Source organism: Lissotriton vulgaris, chromosome 8, assembly GCF_964263255.1.
Source record: "Lissotriton vulgaris chromosome 8, aLisVul1.2, whole genome shotgun sequence".
NCBI classification, from domain to species: domain Eukaryota; kingdom Metazoa; phylum Chordata; class Amphibia; order Caudata; family Salamandridae; genus Lissotriton; species Lissotriton vulgaris.
The window spans coordinates 114,493,685-114,514,121 of record NC_141696.1 but is presented as its reverse complement, the minus strand read 5'-3'; the positions used below and the strand labels follow the sequence as shown (position 1 = coordinate 114,514,121).

The window sequence follows — 20,437 nt, the reverse complement described above, 5'->3', positions numbered from 1 at the left end:
TTTTTCAGTTAATTTGTTTTTTTTGTCCTCAAAGAAATGCTTCATGTGCATATTTATGTCTCTCTCTCAGTAGGCAGATAGATAGATAGACAGACACACAGACAAATTAGACAGATAGTGTGAACAAAGCGCCATTTCACAACAAAAGATGACGTTTAGCAAGGTGGAACGCCTGGAAGCATCTTGGCTAAGTCCACCGCTGTATTGAGGTTGAATACATAGGGGTTGGACAACAAGCCAACTCAGGCATAGCTGTCTTATCGTTTTGGTGCTGGTTTGAGGGTACCAATTGAAGTGGGGAGCGGATTACCAATGAGGAGCTGGCTCAAATGAAGACTCACCCGCACTTCCTTGTAGAGTCGCAAGGAGCTGTTGTTCAGGATGAAGTAGCGGTCGGGAAAGCTGCCCATATTGAGCGGCATCCTCATCAGGCTCTTCTCCTCGTGGAACTTCATCATCCCGTGCTTGGTCTTCGTCTCTCCCACGGTGCTGGCTGTAGACAAAAGGGTGAGGGGGGGCAAGGGAAGGAGGCATGAACAACAGGAATGTATTCACAACAGGTGGAAAGATGGAAACAAGACAAGATCATTCAGTGGAAGGTGTGGGCAGACTGCGGAGATCAGAAAAGATAAAATCAAAAACATTTAAGACAAATGGAGAGAAGAGGAACCAGAGACACAAACTGAGAAATGCTGTATGAAGGAATTAGAATTAATGGGCAGAGGCATACAAAAAACAAGGAAAGATAAAAGAGTGAAACATTGAAAGCAGCCAAAAGAGAAATATGAGGAGAGAGTGGGGCAAGGGACACAGGCAAAGGGAGAAACTGAGAAGGAAGTGGGGGGCAAGGAGAGAAGAAAGGAGTGAAAAACTTCTGAGAGGACACAGGAGATAGGGGGAGAGACGAGAAAGACGCAGCTACATCAAAAAGACAACACGAGGTAAGGAGAGGTTCACATAACATTTTTATCAAACAACATTGCACCACCCTCATCCAGGAGTGTAAACATGAATCTGTTCCTGTAAGCATATCTATGATCTTGTGCCTTCATCAGCAGCATCCTTTCTCTCACCAAAATACCAGGCCCATTTACCTAGAGTGGACAGGGGTGCTGGAGCAAATCACAGGGGGGTGGTGCTGCCTTCAATGTTACATCACTGAAGTCAGATAAATTGTGAAAAAATCCTAGCACCACAAAAAGAACACGTGTAGTAAATAAGCCATGCACATTCAGCAGGAGAGTGGTGTGGGTGTAGTATTTAGCGGGTTGTGCATTGTGAAGTATACTAATGATTATTATTGTCATTTAAAAATACTACTTTTTCGGTTGAAATGGACACACAATTCGCACTGACCTGCGTTTTACTGTTAAAATTATATTACAAACTATAATATGTGGAAATCTGGTTTCTATAAATATTTATGATTTCCTTCTCACCAAGTAATGTATCTTGATTTGATTCTTTTAAGATGTTTGTTTCAGAATTGCAAAAAAGCTGCTTCATTTATGCTTTCTAACGATTGATATATTTTGAAATATTTGTAAAGTTCATCTACATACATTTAATTTTGTTGAGTACTAGAAAAAAACTGGCGTCCTAGAGCATTTCCTTTCTCACGCTCTGTACTTCAACAAGATTGTCAGATTGTTCACTTTACAAAATCCTCCAACTTTGCAGTCAGAGAAAGAAAAGTAAACACCAATCCCAAACTAAAAGAATAAGTAGAAATTTCTCAGAAGCCATTGCCTGACTTTCAACCCCTGTCTTTGCGTGCTCTGCAAATGTGACAAGATAAAAACAAAATGTAAACGTCTCTTTATTGCTCATTCACCTTCTGAACTCCAGCATAGTTATTTTGGGGGTGCTGCAGCAACCCTAGCACCTCTACTTTCCGCCCCTATGACAGTAGGCGCCGCTGCCAGGGACATATTCTGTCATTTAAAGTTTGTTTTATTCCACATTCATAATCATCTCCAGAACCAAACATAAATATAGAGTCTGCAGAGAATGGTTCAGTAAATGTTGTTTAAATGACAAAAACTTTTGATTGAAGATTTAGGCTTTACCTAAAGAAAGAATGTGGAGTTCTAGTCACCCTACCACCATCCTTGGACACTGCACCATTCCCAGAGCATCTTTTTTTTGTAGTGCAGTGCTGTGGCTGCCGCGTGGCATCAGGCTGGTATGTTCATGTATAGACACTAATTAAAGTAAGCATACATAGGTATAGTACATTCAAATGTCCCACCAGGTACTGGATGTTACATGCTCAATCCTCAGGTAGCTTCTGCCAGATCCCAGGTGACAGCAGTAGAAGTCCCTGAGAGTACCTGATGACCTCACAGGCAGTGCAGAAGCAAGACACAAGTCCAGGCAGGCAAAGACAAGTCATGCTTTGATTTTGCTTTGAGATACCTCTTGGTTTCCAAAGCAGGAGCAGGTCCTTCCTGCCTGAAAAGGGGAAAATCCACAATTCATATTTCCAAGAAAGCTTTACGAAGTTAGCTTTCTTCTAGATATGGATACTCACAGGGGGTTCTCCTGTTACTGCTATCTCACAGTAGCGTGCTCATCATCAGAGTGTCCTTTTGTTCTTCAAAAGAACCTACACCAGACTGCCCAAAAGCATAAAACCCTGCTGTGCACCTCACCTTCGGTTCAAAATGCTCAGACATCTCCCAGTACTGAAAGTCCTGCACTGACAATTAAGGAACACACAGAATTCTATCACTCAACTCTGATTTGAAGAGCGCCGCTAATCATCCATGAGGGTATCCAGGCGTTGTGATCTTGCTGGCGTCAGTCAAAAAGCCAGGCCTCGAGTCCCTTTCTGAATTCCGGGAGGGAGGGCGATGTTCAGAGGTGCAGGGGAAGGCCGTTCCGGGACTTGGCGGCAGGGACATTTTAAGGATTTTGGGGCCCCGGGGCCAAGTGTACTAAGGGGGCGCCCTGTTTATATAGCTTTGAATTTATGGTTCAGTTTCAGCTCTTTCATGCCCTCTTTGGCCAAGTCACCAACAGTGCACAGGCACACTGGTCCACATTGTAAATGTGTTTACATGTAATATTCAAGGATAGTGATGTGTGTTTTCAATATTGTGACCCAGCAGCACCTCATTAATTTAGCAAATAATCTAGATGCCACCCTCCCTTTTATCATATGTGAGGTCCTGTTTTGATCTAAAAGAACCTTTTTATGGAGGTTGGATGAAAAATAAACACAGCATTCCTCTGGAAAACGTCTATAATAGACTGATACATCATTCACATTAAAAATAAATAAAGGAAAAAGGCATTTAAAATAATCTGTTTAAGAACTACTCAAGGTCTTCAGGACAATACTCTCTGAAGAACATAGCTGGCTCTGTCAGGGGGCCCCTGAAAGGCCCATGCCTTAAAAAGTCTCGGCTTGGCGGCGAGGTAGGAGAAAGAACGTCTGCCACTGTTGCTTTGGAATTGGAGATGCTTTGGCTAACACAGAAAGCGGCCTCATGAACATGTTCTATATTTTTTTCCCAAAGTTTTATATAGTGCGAACAAGATCCTTACAGATATCAGAGCAGTTTACATAAATATGAGATATAAAGACAAAAAGAACACTTAACAAGGCATTTTGTGCAAATAGAGAACAGTGCAAGGTATCAAAATGTGAATGGGTGGTTGGTTCAGACAATGTAATACAAGGGAGAGATAAAGAGTAACAGTATTTCCACAGCTTATATTCATGTGAATTCAGCCAAGAGGATTGATTTGACTTCTTTTTTGAGGATGTCGTGGATGAAATAAGTCTTGTTTCTGGAGGGAGGGCATTCCAGATCCTGGGTGCCATCCCTGAGAAGGGGCGTTTATGTTTTTTTCTTGTGGAATCTTTGTGGTTTCAAAATGAGAGTTTCTGCGCTTCTTGTGGCTCTTGAGCCTACTGAAATTGTCAATTTCTGAGTGATGTAACTGGGCGAATTGTGGTGTAAGGCCTTATGAGTAATGCACGCGATTTCCAGGTGTATTCTGGCTTCATATGGTAGCCAATTCAGAGATTTTAAGTCAGGAGAGATGTGTGAGCGTTTTTTTGATCCAGTGATGAGTCTCGCTGCAGCATTAATAGAGGCTCTTAAGGGTGCGGTTGTTAATAAGGGGAGGCCGCAGAGGGGGGCACTTCCATAATCAATCCGAGGGATAACTAGCGCTTGGACTGCAGTCCTAAAGTAGTTGGCTGGAAGGAAGGGTTTCCGCTTCCTCAAGGTATTGATTTGGAAATTAGCTACCTTCGTTGCATTGCTGATATGATGTTGCATATTGAGATTGCAGATGAGGGTTATACCTAAAGATTTTGCGGAGTCTACAATGATAGGTTGAACTAACAATTTGGCTACGGTAGGGATATTGGAGATAGGGCGATAGGGTTAGGGTCGGAACGGTCTGCTGTGGGTTTCTTTAGTATGGGTGATACTTGTCCCACTTTGAGGGAGTCCGGGATGCATCCTTGCTGAAGTGAACTGTTAATGATTTTGGTCCAGAGCGGGAGAAGCCATGGAATAAAGTCCTTTACAGCGTTTGCAGGTAAAGGGTCAGAGAGGTGATTGGAGGGCTTCAGGGTACTGAGGATCTTGCCTATAGATGCAAGTATCAAAGGATGACCATGTAGCATTGTTTTTTAGTTTAGTGGATGTTTTGCGGAGGGGGCTGGAGTATAGGCTTAGATCAGTGAGAAGATCATTCTTGATGTTATCTGTTTTTAGTTTAAAGAAGGTAGAGAATTCTTCACAGGACGGTAGAGTGCTGGTTGTGTTATGTAATTGTTGAGGTTCATCCTTGGATTGAGTTTTGATTAGCTCAAATAGTTTTCGTGGTCTTTTTTGCTTGGTCTAGTTGTTGGCTAAAGAAGTCAGCTTTCAAGCGTTTGATTTTTCTAAAGTAAGTGTTTCTCTTTTTCTTTAGTGTTTTGAGGTGCATAGCCGAAGGAGCAGATCTCCAATTGCATTCGACTAGTCTCATACCTAGTCTATCTTCGATAAGCAGACCGTCGTACCATGGTTTTGAGTTTTTAGAGGAGACTTTCTTTAACTGAAGGAGGGCAACTTCGTTGACTATTGTGGTCATTGACTTGAGGTAGTGGTCGTGAAAGCTTGAACATCGCGTTGTTGCCGGTAGGGGGTAGGAGAAGATTGGAGCTGGGAGAGGGTGAAGAGTTGGGATTGAGTTTCTTCAGGTTTCTTTTCCAGGCCTTGGGTTTGGTGGATTGCGCCGGGCTGAGTTTCACATTTTCATTGATGAAGAATGTAATAATGTGGTGGTCAGACCAATCACAGGGTTGGATTGAGTCAAGTTGGGTGGCATCAACTTTGCAAATGATGAGGTCCAGGATAGAGCCTTTGTCGTGAGTGGGGCTGTTGCAGATTTGGGTGAGGTCTAGGGCGCTGAGGAAGTTTTTGAGACTATTGACCACGGAGTTGTTGTGATCATTCCAATGCAGGTTGAAATCACCAAGGAATATTTGTGTGTTTTGTCGACCCGAGTTCGTTGTGATCATGTCCATGAGGTGTTCAGTGAAGGTGAGGTTGTCTCCTGGAGGGTGGTAGATGATATGCAGAGAGCATACTGGATTACCCTCACTGTTGACGTCAAGGCAGATGTGTTCACAGGAGGAGAATATAGGGGAGACGGCTCTAGTTACTGAGAGGTTGCTCCGGTGAATACATGCTATTCCACCTCCTGTCTTGCCGATCCTGTCTAATCTGATGATGTGATAGTTAGGGGTACTAGATTGTCAATGAGTGGGGAGGAAGATTTTGTTAACCAGACTTCGGTGAGTATGGTCAGGTCGAGGTCAAGTGCCATAATGAGGTCGGCTATGTCTGATGCGTGTCTAGGGGCAGATCTATAATTAAGTAGTGTGCATTTGAGCCGCGGGGAGATGAGGGAGGCGGAGGGGACCAGAGTGAGGGTGACTTTTTAAACATTATTAGAGATGGTACCTCTATTATTTAGTGTAGGGGGCCTGTGAGGGTTGGAGTGGATAGTAGGGATGGGAAGGTGAGTGGTGGTTGTGTGGGCCATGGGAGCGGTATCATAGGAGTGTAGGAGGGCACGTATGTCGTAAGGTGTAAGTGGATTGATGTTTCGAATAGGGCGGGTGGAAGAGTTATGTGCAGGAATTGAGGTCCAGTAAGGAGGGTTGTGTTTGTGTGAGCGTGTAGGATGGGTGTAGGGCTTGTGGGATAAGAGGGTACTAGGTGGTGAGGGGTGCCTGGGTTGAATCAAAAACAGCTCTTTGAAAGTTTGGAGCTCATCTTTAATTTGGAGAAAGGTGGACAAAATCTTGTCCAGAGTGGAGTTAGGAATGGTAGTGGTGGGGGTGGTAGAGCGTGGTATAAGTTGAGGGGACTTGGCTCGTTCGGTGTGAGAACTGATGAAGGCATAGGGAGAGTATGGGGAGGAAGTGGGTAAAGTGTTGGGTATGTGTTAGGCGTGGGTGTAGAGGAAGTTGGGGAGGGTGGTGGAGGAAGAGGAGGTGTGATAGGAGTTTCAATAGTTGGTACGTGGGTGACTACAATGATGGGGTTGGGTGGGAAGGATGTGTCGTTATGAGGCAGTGCCAAGATAGGGGGGAGGGTGGTATAGGAGGAGGGGGGACTAGATGTGAGAGGAGGTGGGGTGCTGATGGAGGAGGGGGCGCTAGATGTGAGAGGAGGCGGGGTGGTGATGTAAGAGGAGGAGGGGGGACTAGATGTGAGAGGAGGCGGGTGGTGATGGCGGAGGGGGGCTAGATGTGAGAGGAGGCAGGGTGGTGATGGAGGAAGGGGGATAGATGGGAGAGGAGGCGGGGTGGTGATGGCGGAGGGGGGCTAAATGTGAGAGGAGGTGGGGTGGTGATGGAGGAGGGGGGTTAGATGTGAAATGAGATGGGTGGTTATGTGAGAGGAGGAGGGGGGACTAGATGTGAGAGGAGGCGGGTGGTGATGGAGGAGGGGGGCTAGGGGTGGGAGGGGATGTGGTCGTTCTGGGGGAAATGATAGATTGGTTAGGGGGCGAGTTAGCGGTTACATTAATGTGGATAGGAAGTATGTAAGGCTTAGGTGAAGAGAGGAGATGTGTGTTGTAGAGTGGGGTAGAAGGGTTGAGCGAGGCGTGCGGCTCTGGGCATCTAGAAGGCAAGGGGGTTGGGGGTGGGAGGGTGGGGTAATGAGTAGGTGATGAAATGGTTTGGGTGTTAGGAGTAGGGGTAAGTTGGGAAGGAGTAAGTGGATTGGATACATGCTCTTTAATAATGGGAAATATGTTATCGAATAGGATAAGGCTACGATCCGTGGACTGAGTGAGAATAGTACTGTTATTGTAGATAGTGATGGTAGCTGTCGCTTGGAAGAGTTGTGATGGTGCAATAGAAATCCATAGACCATGTGCGGACTTCCTCGTGGAGGAAACCGTGAGTAAGGTTATGAAGGCTTTCCTCCATTGTGCTCTGCGTTTAGTGTAGAAAATTATGTCGGTGGTCGTGACCCCATTTTGAAGTGGAAAATAAGGGTCTGCAAAAGGGGTTATTGGGTGGGATTTCAGAAAGTTGTGTTTGAGACGTTTGGCAGATTTTTTTAGTGCGCTTTGGGGGGGTAATTGATTTTGTAGGTGTGGGTGCCTGTGAGTTCCATGGTGAGAATTGTGATGTAGGTGAGTGAGTGTGTAGTACTGTAGAATGCGGTGCTGATTTGATGAGTGTAGGAGGGGAAATAGCAGCTGAAGAGAATGTGATTAGGATGCCTGAGGTGGGACTAGTCTAAGATGGCCGACACCTTAGGAAAGATAGAGAGTGTCTATATAGTCCTTTGACTGTTTCCATGAATTGTGCGAGGAGGAGTTGTCCTGTCTGACTTTCTCTATCTTTCATGGGATGAGGAGATGAGTCCGCTTTCCATTATGATGAATAGGTTAGGAATTGTGAGAGGGGGGTAGTCCTGCTTCAGTTTCTCTTAGAGTCATGGAGAGGAGGAGATGAGTCCTTTTTCCATTAACATGGATAGGTCGTGGAGGTGGGGAGTCAAGTCCTATAAATGTTTTGATGATCCCAGTAAGACAATGTTTTTACCAGGACTTAGTGATGGTCAGTGGATGGGGGAGGTGATCTGCCCTCCCTTCCAACAGGCACCTGAGTTCACCACCCAAAGTCCACTGGCTGTGGCAACAACCAAAGTAAAAGTGTTTTGGACGGAGATCATGGAAAGATGGGGCAGTTGTTTAACATACAGGCAGAAAACACAGATACATTTGATGGTGATACGTTCGAATCTTGGCATCGACCGCTCAGTGCATGGATTTTGCACATGCAACCAATTCTTCATCCATTTTTTTAATCTGTTCAGTGCCATTAAATTCCTTGATTTTTACAGATTTAAGGGTGAACGAGAGTAGGATCTACAAAATGCTTAAATAGTAGCGACATTTTGTACTTTGCTAATAATTTCACAGGGCATTTCGTGGATGCGAAATGGGGGAACATTTGCTGTGTTTTCCTTTCACATTCCATGTAATAAAAAATACCCAGACCCAACAAACCTCTAATACCAGATCGAAGGAAGTGTTTTTAGGAGCTTAAAGTGCTTAGGAAATCAAGGCGGTCTGAATGTACCCAGCGCCCGAGGCAGGATTGAAGGATTTGTGTAAAGTGTTTCGGCCAGTGGCCTCATTACTACGGGCAGTTCTGCACATCTCTGGGCAGGTGGCAGTATTTTAAGGGGCCTTATGTAAAGTGTTCTCAGACAGTGGCATCAATAGATCCATTATGGGCTCTAAAGCTAAAGAATCGTAGTTCTAGCTTACATGTTGGGGCGGCGAGGGGTAAATAAGTTCACATCTTGTTCCTAGGACCAGACTCACCCATATTTTTTACTAATATTAATTGGGCATACATGAAGCCAGGGCACAAGTCGTAAAAAAAAGAAGTGGGGGGACGCTGTGACGTCACAATAGGAAGTGACGTCACGAAAGGTGGCTTGTAACCCCATCACATTAAAATGTGGTTTGTTATAAATTAGTAGAAAAGTTTGAGGCGTCTGTGTTGACGATTCCTTCCACCCAATCAGCTCATAAGCCATCAGCACAGTGGGTCTCTTACCGCCAGGCCGATCCAGTAAGCCAATAGTAATAAACACGTTCCGTTTTTCTTTTTCTCTAACAATGCGAACAATATCAAACACTGTCCAATATTTACACTGTGCGTGAAATGAGTGACTCTTGGCTTTAAATGACAAATGTGATCTTAGAATGAATGCACAACTTTCACTGGTGGATGCGTGTACTGCCTCAGGTTTGATTGTTCTTTCATTACCTGCATGCATGCTTTTTTACACTATCGTCCACTAGGTGGCAGCTCTTAGTGAAGTCCAGCTGTTTGGCAGGGGGGACGGCGTCCACCCGTTAAAATAAGTGGGGGGGCGCCGTCCACCCGCGTGGTACCCCGACTCGAGCCCTGCATGAAGCCAGTATGTTTCGTCATGTGACTGATTCGATTAAAGTGGGAGATTTTTTAAACTGCCAGAAAGTACTCGGGACAGCCTGCGGACGCTGTGATTCCCTGACTGAAGCCAGCAATCAGGGGCGGCCTTAGGCATGTGCAAGCTGTGCACCTGCACAGGGCCACCAAACCCCAGGGGCCACCAAGCCAATATATATCCTTAATATAATAATCCTCCAAGGATGGATACATATTTTCGTGGGGCCCCTGGCAGGTATTTGGCAGCCTCTGGCTCTGTTCCACTTCCAAACACCCTGACCCCCCCCCCCCCCCCGCCCCTCCTATCCCCACCCCCCTCTCCCCCTCTTCACTGGCCTCCGCTCTCCGCAGCACAGACCCCCTCTTCTGGGGCCCCCTACCTACGCTCCCTGCCCAGGGCCGGCCACCATGAACCTAGAGCCGCCCCTGCAGCAATCCAGCAGCGACAGACTCTGAAGGAGGCAGCTGTCCTACTTTGGTAGCCAAACCCGGGTACACAGAACTACAATAATGTTTATATTCAGAAATACTTATTCTGCTAGCAGCCAGCGAAGGTTTTAGAAGTCGGCACAGTTTGCGGATGTGTCCTTATGTAAACATTAAACGGTGTTGGTAATGCAACAGCGACATCTATCAGCGCCGGATGGGAACTGCAGATTGCACTTAGGCAAAAGCAACTGATTTCACCTAATATCACAACACCACCAACGCAGGTAATGAACGAAATAGATAGCTCGCAGGCGCGCAACATCCATTTGGGCTCACGGGGCTTCAGACCCCTCGTCGTGTGTGTCAGCACGGGCTGACACAGCTTCGCGGGCTGGCAAGCATCAAATTGCAGCCGCACCCGAGTACTTAACAGGTCTTTAAAAGAACATTTACTTGTAAATGAGGCTTTTGTTGTGTGTTCACCCATTCTTACAGCCACTCTGTCCGTGGTGGAAGAATTAGCCTCCCCAAAATATTTTTCAGCGGTATGCAGCTTTGGTAATCAGCACACGACGATTGATGGCGCTAGCCATGGGCTTATGAACAAAACTTAGGGCCCTTGAACCTATTCTCTTACAAATTAAGCACTGGCATGCACTTCTTTAATTTAGATAGGGAGGGTACTCAGCACAGGTGCAATACTTTTAATCGGAAGAGTGCCAACATTCATCAGTGGCCAGTAGGTGCTCGTGAAAGCAAGTTCCTGCACTTTCATATTTACATTTGGTCCCAAGGAAGCAGCGGTGCTAGAGAAGCGCCATGGCTTGGACACAGTATAAGAAGGGAGAGGCACTGCCACCCACAAATTTTATGTGACGAGCAGCCCTCTGTCCTTCTCACAGACCACCTTTTCATCGCTTAGCACTTTAGTGCAACTCATCTCTTTATTGTCAAATTCAGTCATTTGTTGCACAAAACTGTAAAAGGAAATTCTGAAGTCTAAATGCAACGACTGTATGATAAAAGCTAAACACAACACATTCTGTTGAACCTTTCTGCGCACGTTTATCAAAAACAAAACCCAACACTATCCTCATACGTAATCCATGCCAGGCTGCTTCTCTTTAATGGGGCTATCTGGTTAATGATGTCACTGAAGAACAGAATCATGAAGCTTGGATCTTATTAAGAATAAACCATCAATAATTCCGGTTACTGATGATTGTCAGAGATGCAGAACTGTGGAACAAGCACAGTTTTCTCTCTCTACACTGGATGGCCCTTTTGATGATAACCTGAAGGCCACTGGGACAGCCAGCACCTCTTAGTCCTAAGGCATCAACACGCCAAACAATGGAAGGTGACAATCCTAGCATCAGTGCACAGCTCTGTGTCTCCCATCCGTGAGCAGATATTCCCATCAACGTCCCAGGTAACCAATAGATAATATAATGACTTTCAGTCCCTAATGTACAGCACAACTGCATAGAGACTTGAAAGGTGCAAGAAATCAATATAATTTAAAATTACTGCCCACTGCTGTGGGTTGCACTGGATGTTAAGGCCCTCTACATCAGTTCGAAGCTTGTGCTACAGTGAGGGCCTATTACATTCAAAAGGAGGGACTTTAATGATGCTTATTTCATGGATAGCTGCAGAGACTTCTCCGAGAACCACCACCACCTGTCATATCGATCTGGCCAGGGGACTTTTTTTACCGAGCCAAACTTTTCCTTACAGAACCCTCTTAGGACTGTGCCTGACCTCAAGATGGCGTTTGGATTTCAATTGGACCATGCTTTCTCACTCCCCCAACCCCCCGCGCTACTCTGACATTCTCTGAGTACACCTGATCACTATCCTGACAGCAGAGTTCGAGCATTATGTCCGACGCCTAGTGGAGCTGCTCGGTTCAGCTATTGATGAGATCGGCCCTGGTTCATCCCCTCGGCCGACACCTACCCAGCTGGACACTGGACACAGTTTCTCCCTGTCTCCCTGTTTCTCCTATCACTCCCCCTCCTATAATGAATTCCTTCGATAGAACTACGACGGTATCCCCTGGGTGTAATCCATAATTGTTTAGACTTATCGTGGAGCTACAGTAACCTTTGGCTGATGCCCGGTGGAACTATCATATGTAGCTAAAGAGGAGCCTGACTCTGGTTCACCCCCTTGGCTGGCACCTACCCAGCTGGACATCAGACATTGTTTCTTCCTCATCTCCCCGTTATGTTTGCTTCCCTCCCTCCCTCTGCCTTGTTTTTCTATGTTAATTGAATGCACAAGCAACGGATGTAACTGTTGTAACGGTGTAACACGTCTTAATCCTCATGTAAAGCGCTCTGATACCTCCGGGTCTAGCCAGCGCTATATAAAACTCAAAATAAATAAATAAATGACCAGCATAGTCTGAGCCAGAAGGACTACAAGGCTATTAGAACATTCCACCTACTGAGTAGATGTTGTTCTAATTTAAACAGTGTGAAATGGAAAGACAAACGTAGAATGCTGGCGACGGAGCAGGTCTGTAGCAGCCACAATAGGTCTTCTACTGCTCCAATCGATTCAAAAGAACTTCCATCATTCCAATGCTTGAATTCTACCTCTGTATCCTGCGTATTGCCTGCTGTGCTCAGGACCAATTCAATGCTAGAAAGGAGCAGGGTTTCCTACTCTCCGATTCATTCTCAGTTGGCAACGTGCCATCTATGAATTTGCTACACGTTCATCTTAAATCAATCTATGAATATCTTTCACAAGCTGTACAGGCCAGTGACAGACGTTCCATTTAACAAGAGAACAACACATTGGCTCATCTTTTAACACAGTTATTGATTTCCATTGATGACCGCACTCCATTCCTTTAACGCCTTCGATGCTCATGACGAACTCAGCTCTTCATGAGCCACGGTGCTCGTGTGCTCATGACGAGCCGTTGGAACGCTCGCATGCTGGGCTAATTCCCCTGCTGTGCGAGCGTTCTAAAGAAACGGGTGAGGTCATGACTAGCTCAGCTCGTCATGAGCACACGACCACCGTGGCTCATGACGAGCTGAGCTCGTCATGAGCACGGTGTTGCTGTGCGCGCCCCCCCCCCTTCCCCCAGCACTGTGGGAGAATCAGCCCAGCAAGCAAGGGGCTAACAGTTATGAAAACACAGTGGGCTGCAGAGACCCTATCAAATGCTCTTCTGGACTTCGAGAATTAGGGATATTAGCTTGCACACAAAGACGAGAAAACGTTTGGTAAAAAAAGAAACAATCACACTAATCCATCTCTGGATATGCAAACCACACAGTAAGTCAAAATCGTGCATAAAAACATACTGCTTGCTTCCTAATGTGCTCCTTGAAGATGACAACGGACAATCTAAAGCAGCAGCACTACGCACATATCTTCAGATTGAGACTGACTGCTTTGTTATGTTATTTACATTTATATAGCGCAAACAAATCACCCCTGAGAGTCTCTCAGTGCATGAACACTAGAGTAAAAAGTACACGCTTGTCATCACTTACCGAGGTAGATGAGCATGACCTCCATAGACATGTGCTTCTTCACCACCAGGTAGCCATCCGTACCCAGCGACTGGTAGATGGGGAGGACTTTCTCACAGTAGTGCAGTGGCCGCTCTGTGGAAGAACGAAAACAAGAAGTGCATGAGAATCCTTCTTCCCTAGGATACACATGGAGACGATGACAGCACCACAAACAGCGATGAGGGACAGGAACCTGTCAGCGACAGCGGGAGGATGCTACAATCCAGGTAAGACAATGAAAGTCAAAGCATCCAAGTCACTACACCGTGCTGCCCATCAATTTATGTCACCTCCTTCCTGAATAGGGTGTCTAGAAGCACTTCCAAGCAAGCCTCAACTATAGGTTTAGGCCATTGACAGAATGCACCAAAGGGTTCTCTGAAAGTGAGTGGCTCAATTTTCAGAGGATACCTCCATGAGATTTGGGCTAACAAAGAGAATATCAAATGCAAATGCCTTTTTTACAAGTTTTAATGGACTTCATAAGACATGTGGCCACGAGACTAGAAGATGTGAAATGTCCAAAGGTCAGATAAATAGGATTTTGGCTTTCTGGATAATGAGGAACTGTCAATTCCTTGCCTCAAGCCCTTTCCATTTTTCAGTCAGTTCACCAATTGGTTGCAGCGTTCAGCATTCGCTGCGTTCTTGGGACGAGGCGGAGTATCATCTGCACTCATGTGGTGTCCGATGTTGTGAGCTGTTAAAATAGCAGTCAGCTGGAGCAGGTAGAATAGATACTGAAAAGGTTTACCAAGAACCATTTGCCTTGAAGGACACCACATTTATTGAAGATGACTTTGGTGAGGAAGGGTTCCGGCTTAACCTGCTGGGTCAGATCAGACAGGAAGGCAGTCAACCAAGCAAGGGCGATCCCCTCCGCAGCAGCAGCTGAGTCACAGTTGAGCAACACAGGGCTGTCGAAGGTGCTGGAAGCTGAATTTAGAGCAGTGGGTGCTTAAACTTAGTCACAGGGGTCAATTTGCTCTTCTTAAGAGTTCTTAGTGCTTCATATTAGGAAAACAGAATGGAGGCCACTTACGATATTAAGGGTCACCAGATGTGTGAATGGCTGTAATGATATTATGGTTTCTAAATACTTGACAATGCTGGAGAAGCCAGAGATGGAAGAGCTATGGAGAAGCCAGAGATGGAAGAGCTATGGAGAAGCCAGAGATGGAAGAGCTATGGATCATATGTCGGGATTGTAATTTGGCTTCCTTAGGGTGGAATGGCTTTTGCATACTCAAAACTATTGTTTGCGAGTGCTATGGAAAGCAAGGCCTCCAAGAGGCATTTAATAATGGTTATGAACACTGGCAGTCAAGGTTCACTCCTGCTGCACTGCAGTAGGCGTGGCTGACTTTGAGTGAGGAAGTGATTTTGCCTGTGTCCTCAGGGTAGCCTAGACTGAACTGAGGTGGGCCTGGAAGCAGCGCAGGAGTTTTTAACTTCATGCATTGACACAATGGGTGTGTGGTCGCTGGTGGAACGATGGCCCTGTATGTATTTTTTTTTTTTTTTTAGAGCACGATGTCACTCCTGAGGAAGTACGAGTGGATGGATGTGTACTGTGCCTAAGCTCTTACTTAGTCAACTGGTAGCAGCGATATCTGAAATTGCCAGGGACGATGTCACCACAAAGCAAACCAGAAGAACACAGTGAAGCTTCACAGGTACACCTTCCACCACTCACCTGTCTCTTCTTTCACGTTCACTTCAAAGCAGCTCCAGCAGTCCTTCTCCTTCCGCTGGACCTGCCTCCTTTCCAAGACCTCGAATGTAAGCTGGTCAGCCGTCATGTTGGCCGGAATCTGAAGAGACAGTGGGATGGGCATTAAAATGTCTTCATGACAATCAGCCCAACTCCGCAAGCATTCCAGCAGCTTCCTCCCCGCACCACCCTCTTTGTTGCTCCCTCCCACACTGCAAGCAATTGTGATGAGGTCTCATAATGTGCATTTTACAATGCAGAAGTTTTAAGAACATTGATCTGTTAAACATTTTGGAAGCAAGTGATGACAGAAACAAAGTTGTTTAGAATCTTAGAAAGACCCATTCATCTCTACAGTCCTACATGGAGGTACATGATCTTCACCAGGCAATGGTTTGTGGTCAAGAAAGTACTCTCATTAAGAATACAATTGTGAACTGTACATTCTTCCCAAAGCAAAGCAGAAAAACAAATATAATGGTATCTCCAAAAACACCTAAAACACAAATAAATACACAAAAAACACTGACCAATTGCAAAAAAAAAGGGACTGTGCATAAATACGTCCTTTTGATGGTTTGAGAATTTATTTTTGCCAATATCATGTTTGGCAGGAGAGGATTGGATTGGGCATCCATGGGAAAATGATATATATTATATTGAATGTCCAGAGCCCCACAAATTGAAAGAGCAAACAGTCCGACAAGTCAACAGGTCCATATTCGTAAAATAGACTCCAAGCGTTGAGAAGTTATAACACAAAGCTGATGGCTCCAATCGCTTTAATGAATTGTTACGTTTCTTGAGAAGTGCGATTTAAACAACAGTCGACACGTGTTTCATCCTGCTCGACAACTTTTTCAATATATATAATTTGTATGTTGGGGGTTCTCTCCTGTATACTTTACACTATTGGGGTGACATAGTGTTATCTGTTCCATATAGCACACTTTACTATTTACATGTTCTAATTCATCTCCTGAAGACATTTTATGTGCCAGCATCTGCTTAGGCCATTGTCACCTGTATATTTTTCAAATCGACGAGAAAATGTCTATGGTATCTACATGTTTTATTCATGCAATCCGCTTTACAGCCGGCATCCTTCCGACACGCCTTGCAGCGATTTGCCTGCTCTTGAAATGACCAGCCACTTGAATCTTTGAGACAAAACACTCTGGTGTGTGTTTGCAGGTAGCTGCATGATACAATATTTTGCACATCCAAACTGAAGCATCAAGTTTAGCATTAATGACCCTCTAAATGAAGTCTGCAGTCCTGGCACACGCAACTCATTTATATACCTAAATACGTGTTTAAATTCTACATAATGTCTCCCTTAACGATGCCAGGAATTAATGTCCATATTATAAATATTTGAATAACTTTGAAAGACTGCAATATTTCACAGATATGTGAATAAATATATAAGAACGTCTAGCTTCGAACGCGCAAAAACACATTTTCCTGCTTCATATTTTCTAAATTATTCTCCAAATATCAAAACAAACATTTCCAAAACCTGATTTACATTTGCGAAGTTCGCGGTATTAATATTTATGAATAAATATTTATAATTTATCTTGGGTAATTGCATATATTGCAGTCACTTGTAACTTCTAGATCTTGGAGTGGGTTACTCAACCATGCGTGGGTTTGGCAAATGTTGGCTGTGTCGCGCGTGTGCGGTGCAACTGTACATGCAGTTTGGTGTGTGTGCCAAATGTGGGCATATGTAAGTGGCCTGATTGGTCGCCTGCTGTTTTAACAACAGTTATAAAGACCTTTAATATGTAGTCTGCAACCATACTACACCGAGTGGAATAAAGTTACAGAGCACCACATTACAAAAAACGTGGACTACAATTACAGGGTTTGCAGTGGCACAAATGGTCCACGTCAGAGCTGCGTGCCCAGGGTATACGACCAGCGTGCATGCAGTAGTTTGGAAATGTAAGTAAACATGAACAATAAAGTGCCCCCCTACACATATATCAAATGCTAATAGGAAGGGGTCAGTCCAGTAAGAGTACATGATAATGCAGCTTGTCTCACACCTCACTGTGACAAAGAGTGATAACTGACATGACTTCCATAATATATCTGCCTGCAACACAGAATGCGGTTATGAGTGGACAAGTCTGTAATATTTTACATTTATGCAAACAGAAATAGTTTATAAATATAATGTGGTAAAGTGAAATAGAGTCTTTATTTTTACTGCCATATATTGAGTTGCAAAAAGAACTCAAAAGGTGTCACAATGTTTATGTTTTATAATGTTGCAGAGCAATACTATTTTTTGTAAATTACATTTTCACTTGTTCATGCACTGATACATTTGATTCTGCCCTCCTTTCTGGTTGGGATGCAGAAGCTGTGGGATCGTAACTTCTCTTTGAGCACCACAGAGCACTTCTGAAAGGGTGCCTCGCAGACCTGGGCGCCTGACAGGCAGCCATCCCTTGCTCACTGGTGTCAGAGTGTTAAAGTGGTCAGGTCTCCCCTTGAGAACTTTTATGGCCTGAAAATAAAGGCGCTGTCCAAGGTACTTCCGCATGAACCCCCTCGGTACTTAAACCTTGTGCTGTACCTTAATGTTCTGGTCCTTATCCTCTGACTTTTCCTCGAAGGACACAGCGCAAATGAAATCTCCACCATACTGTAAGAGAAAGCAAAGAGAAGATAATCAGACAAGCCTTATTCCATGTGCAAAGCCTGCATGCTGAATGCCCTTGGGCTAGTCAGTTCCTCCCATCAACCCCAAGTGCACTAGAACTCGACAACAGGCTATACCTGCCTGGAGAGGATCTCTTAGGAGTAGGGGTGAGCGAAGAATTCCGCTCTGCTGGCAGATTACGCAGGGTTTTGCCCACTCAGCGGTCTGCACGGAGTTTTAAAAAACTCCATGAAGTGAAGAGAGCAGCTCGCCAATATTAAGATGGCGAGCGCTTGTGAGAAAAAAAAACCCATGGTAAACCACCTCCCGGCAAGATTTCAAAGCAGGTGGTCGAAGCAGGTTGTGACTGCTCACACCGAGAAATCTGCTGCTCGCGTTGAGGAAGCTGCCGCTCGAGTAGACTGTCTAGTTGAGCGGCAGAAAGCAGCAGCGCCTTCTGGCACGATGCGTGGTGCCGTTCATGCTGATTTTATAGCGCAGGCCAAACTCCCGCCACTGAAAATCAGTGCAAGCAGCGCAACTTAACAGACTATGCCACTGGCGGAACACTAAAGAGTACGGCAGAGTTTTTTTGGCACTTTGCGGAATTCCAAGGAGTATAACTCCGCGAACAGCACCCAGGTCGACTTAGGAGGCCCACCGTTTCAAGTCCTTGAACGATAATTCAGTTGTATCCGGAGCAAGCCCAAGGTGAGAGGACTGTGGGCGGACAGTCCTGTTCTGCACATATGTTACATTTTTCTTACTTCCACACCTAATCAAGACACTGTTCAGGTTGTTCTTTGCTGCCATTGAGGGCTGAACCTTGTTTTTCTGGGCTGTTCCGCCAGCAAGTGTCTACTTGATGTGCCACTGCACCATAGGAACTCAGTGGAAATGAATACATGGAGTATTCCAATCTGCAAATTAGCCCATTCAGCGCCTAGATATAAAATGCCTGAAAATGTATACATAGCGATGCAGATGGTGATAAAAGAGGGGACACCTCAGAGTCATATTCAGCTTGCGGTTATATCTGCTAAAAACGATAGATGGGAGCGATATGTCACAGGAAAAGCTAATATACAAACTGGTAATCTACTCTGATTTCCCATATTTAACAATGAAACACTTTCCAAGGGCATACATATATTTGCTTGAACTGTGTCAGCGTGTTCATAGTGCAAGAGGCACTTTGATGTCCACGGTTTCATAAAGAAAAACTCTATTACCAGCAGTAATAAAGCTTGTAACTTGCCCAGTGGTGCAACAACTCGCGATCAAATAGGTTAACCCACAGACTCCTTTCCGACCTCTTGCAGGGAGCAAATCCCATTTTAACAGACATATTTCTGGCAATGAGAATGCAATAAAGAGCAAATCCACTCTATTCACCAGATCAAGGCAAGATGGCTAACTCAATGCCCCATCTAGACAGGCAGGAGGAGAGGTCCCAGATTGTGTCATCAGTTACTGGTTGCTCCATGACATGATCAGGAAACTGAAATGGTGCTAAACAATAAAGGTCTGATTTTAACACAGTTGTTTATTATAAATACGTTTTAAACACTGAAATAATGTTTAAATGCACTTTGCGTCTTGTGGATAAACACAAATATTTGGTATGAGAAGTTCCTGAGGTGAAGAATCGGACACAATATTAGAAAGGAACTTCTAACTTCTTAAGTGTGACGACCTAAACATGTGCTCTTGATATGATCAATAGAGTCAATGGTGACACCTACCCCAGAATCTCCTGCCTGCCATCCTGGGCTATACTTTAGAAGCCCAGCCTGGCTGTCCCAGACCCTTCACACAAAGATATAACCACCCCTTACTGAGCAGATCTTTGAGATGTATTGATCACGATGCGCCTTCCACTCGTGTTAACACTTTTCTTAAAACCACACCCTCTCCAACCCCTTTTAGAACTGAGCACAGAGGGCTTGGTTCTCAAAGTCACCTTAGGTTTACAAAAAAGCTATTTGTGGGGGGTTAATTCCCAATCCTAATTCACAATCATGATTGGTGGGATTTTACGACAATAGAAAGCAGGAATTTCAGCAATATTTTGGAATTTCCAGAGTCAAAAATTTAGGATTAGAGTTATGGGCCAGGGTGAGTCACCCTGCAAAATAAAGTGAAGACCCATAAGCTTGTAAGCTTGTGCTGTCACATACGTCTTGGATGTAGTTTCCCAACCATTATACACTGTTTGCAACAGGTTCGTCTTTAGCAAGCCCGATCGGTGGTGGTAAGACAATTTCTACGATGGCCATTATTTTACCATCCCCCGTCTGTCAGCAACATAACCTCTAGTGTGTCCCTTACTTTATTTCATACAGTCTGTCAGCACTATGCTCACTGTTGTGCCAGATATCTGACAGCGCAATGCTCTTTATGGGGCTTATTACCTTTCAGTAATCCGCCAACTATGGTGCCCATTAGCTGACAGATTATTGTCTGTCAAGTTTATATCCTGTAGGGTAAGCAGCAGTTTAGAATGCCCAATCTGCCAGCTCTATGCCCTCGTTGGCATGCCCAAGGCCACTAGGCTTATGTGACACGAAGGACCAAATAATGCAACAAACTTGACTAAATTATGCGGC

At 44.9% G+C, this 20,437-nt stretch overlaps 1 protein-coding gene across 9 annotated transcripts in view; it reads right to left on the bottom strand.

Annotated features, from left to right (window-relative positions):
- Positions 1-20,437, bottom strand: part of ARAP1 (ArfGAP with RhoGAP domain, ankyrin repeat and PH domain 1) — a 768,097-nt gene that overhangs the window by 47,271 nt on the left and 700,389 nt on the right. For all 9 annotated transcript variants that reach the window (XM_086933788.1, XM_086933791.1, XM_086933794.1 and 6 more), the window contains exons 28-31: positions 17,763-17,831; positions 15,152-15,269; positions 13,435-13,548; positions 342-493 (exon numbers count right to left, since the gene is read on the bottom strand). In XM_086933788.1, coding sequence (XP_086789914.1) covers positions 342-493; positions 13,435-13,548; positions 15,152-15,269; positions 17,763-17,831 — 453 coding nt within the window. The remainder of the gene's footprint in view (positions 1-341; positions 494-13,434; positions 13,549-15,151; positions 15,270-17,762; positions 17,832-20,437) is intronic.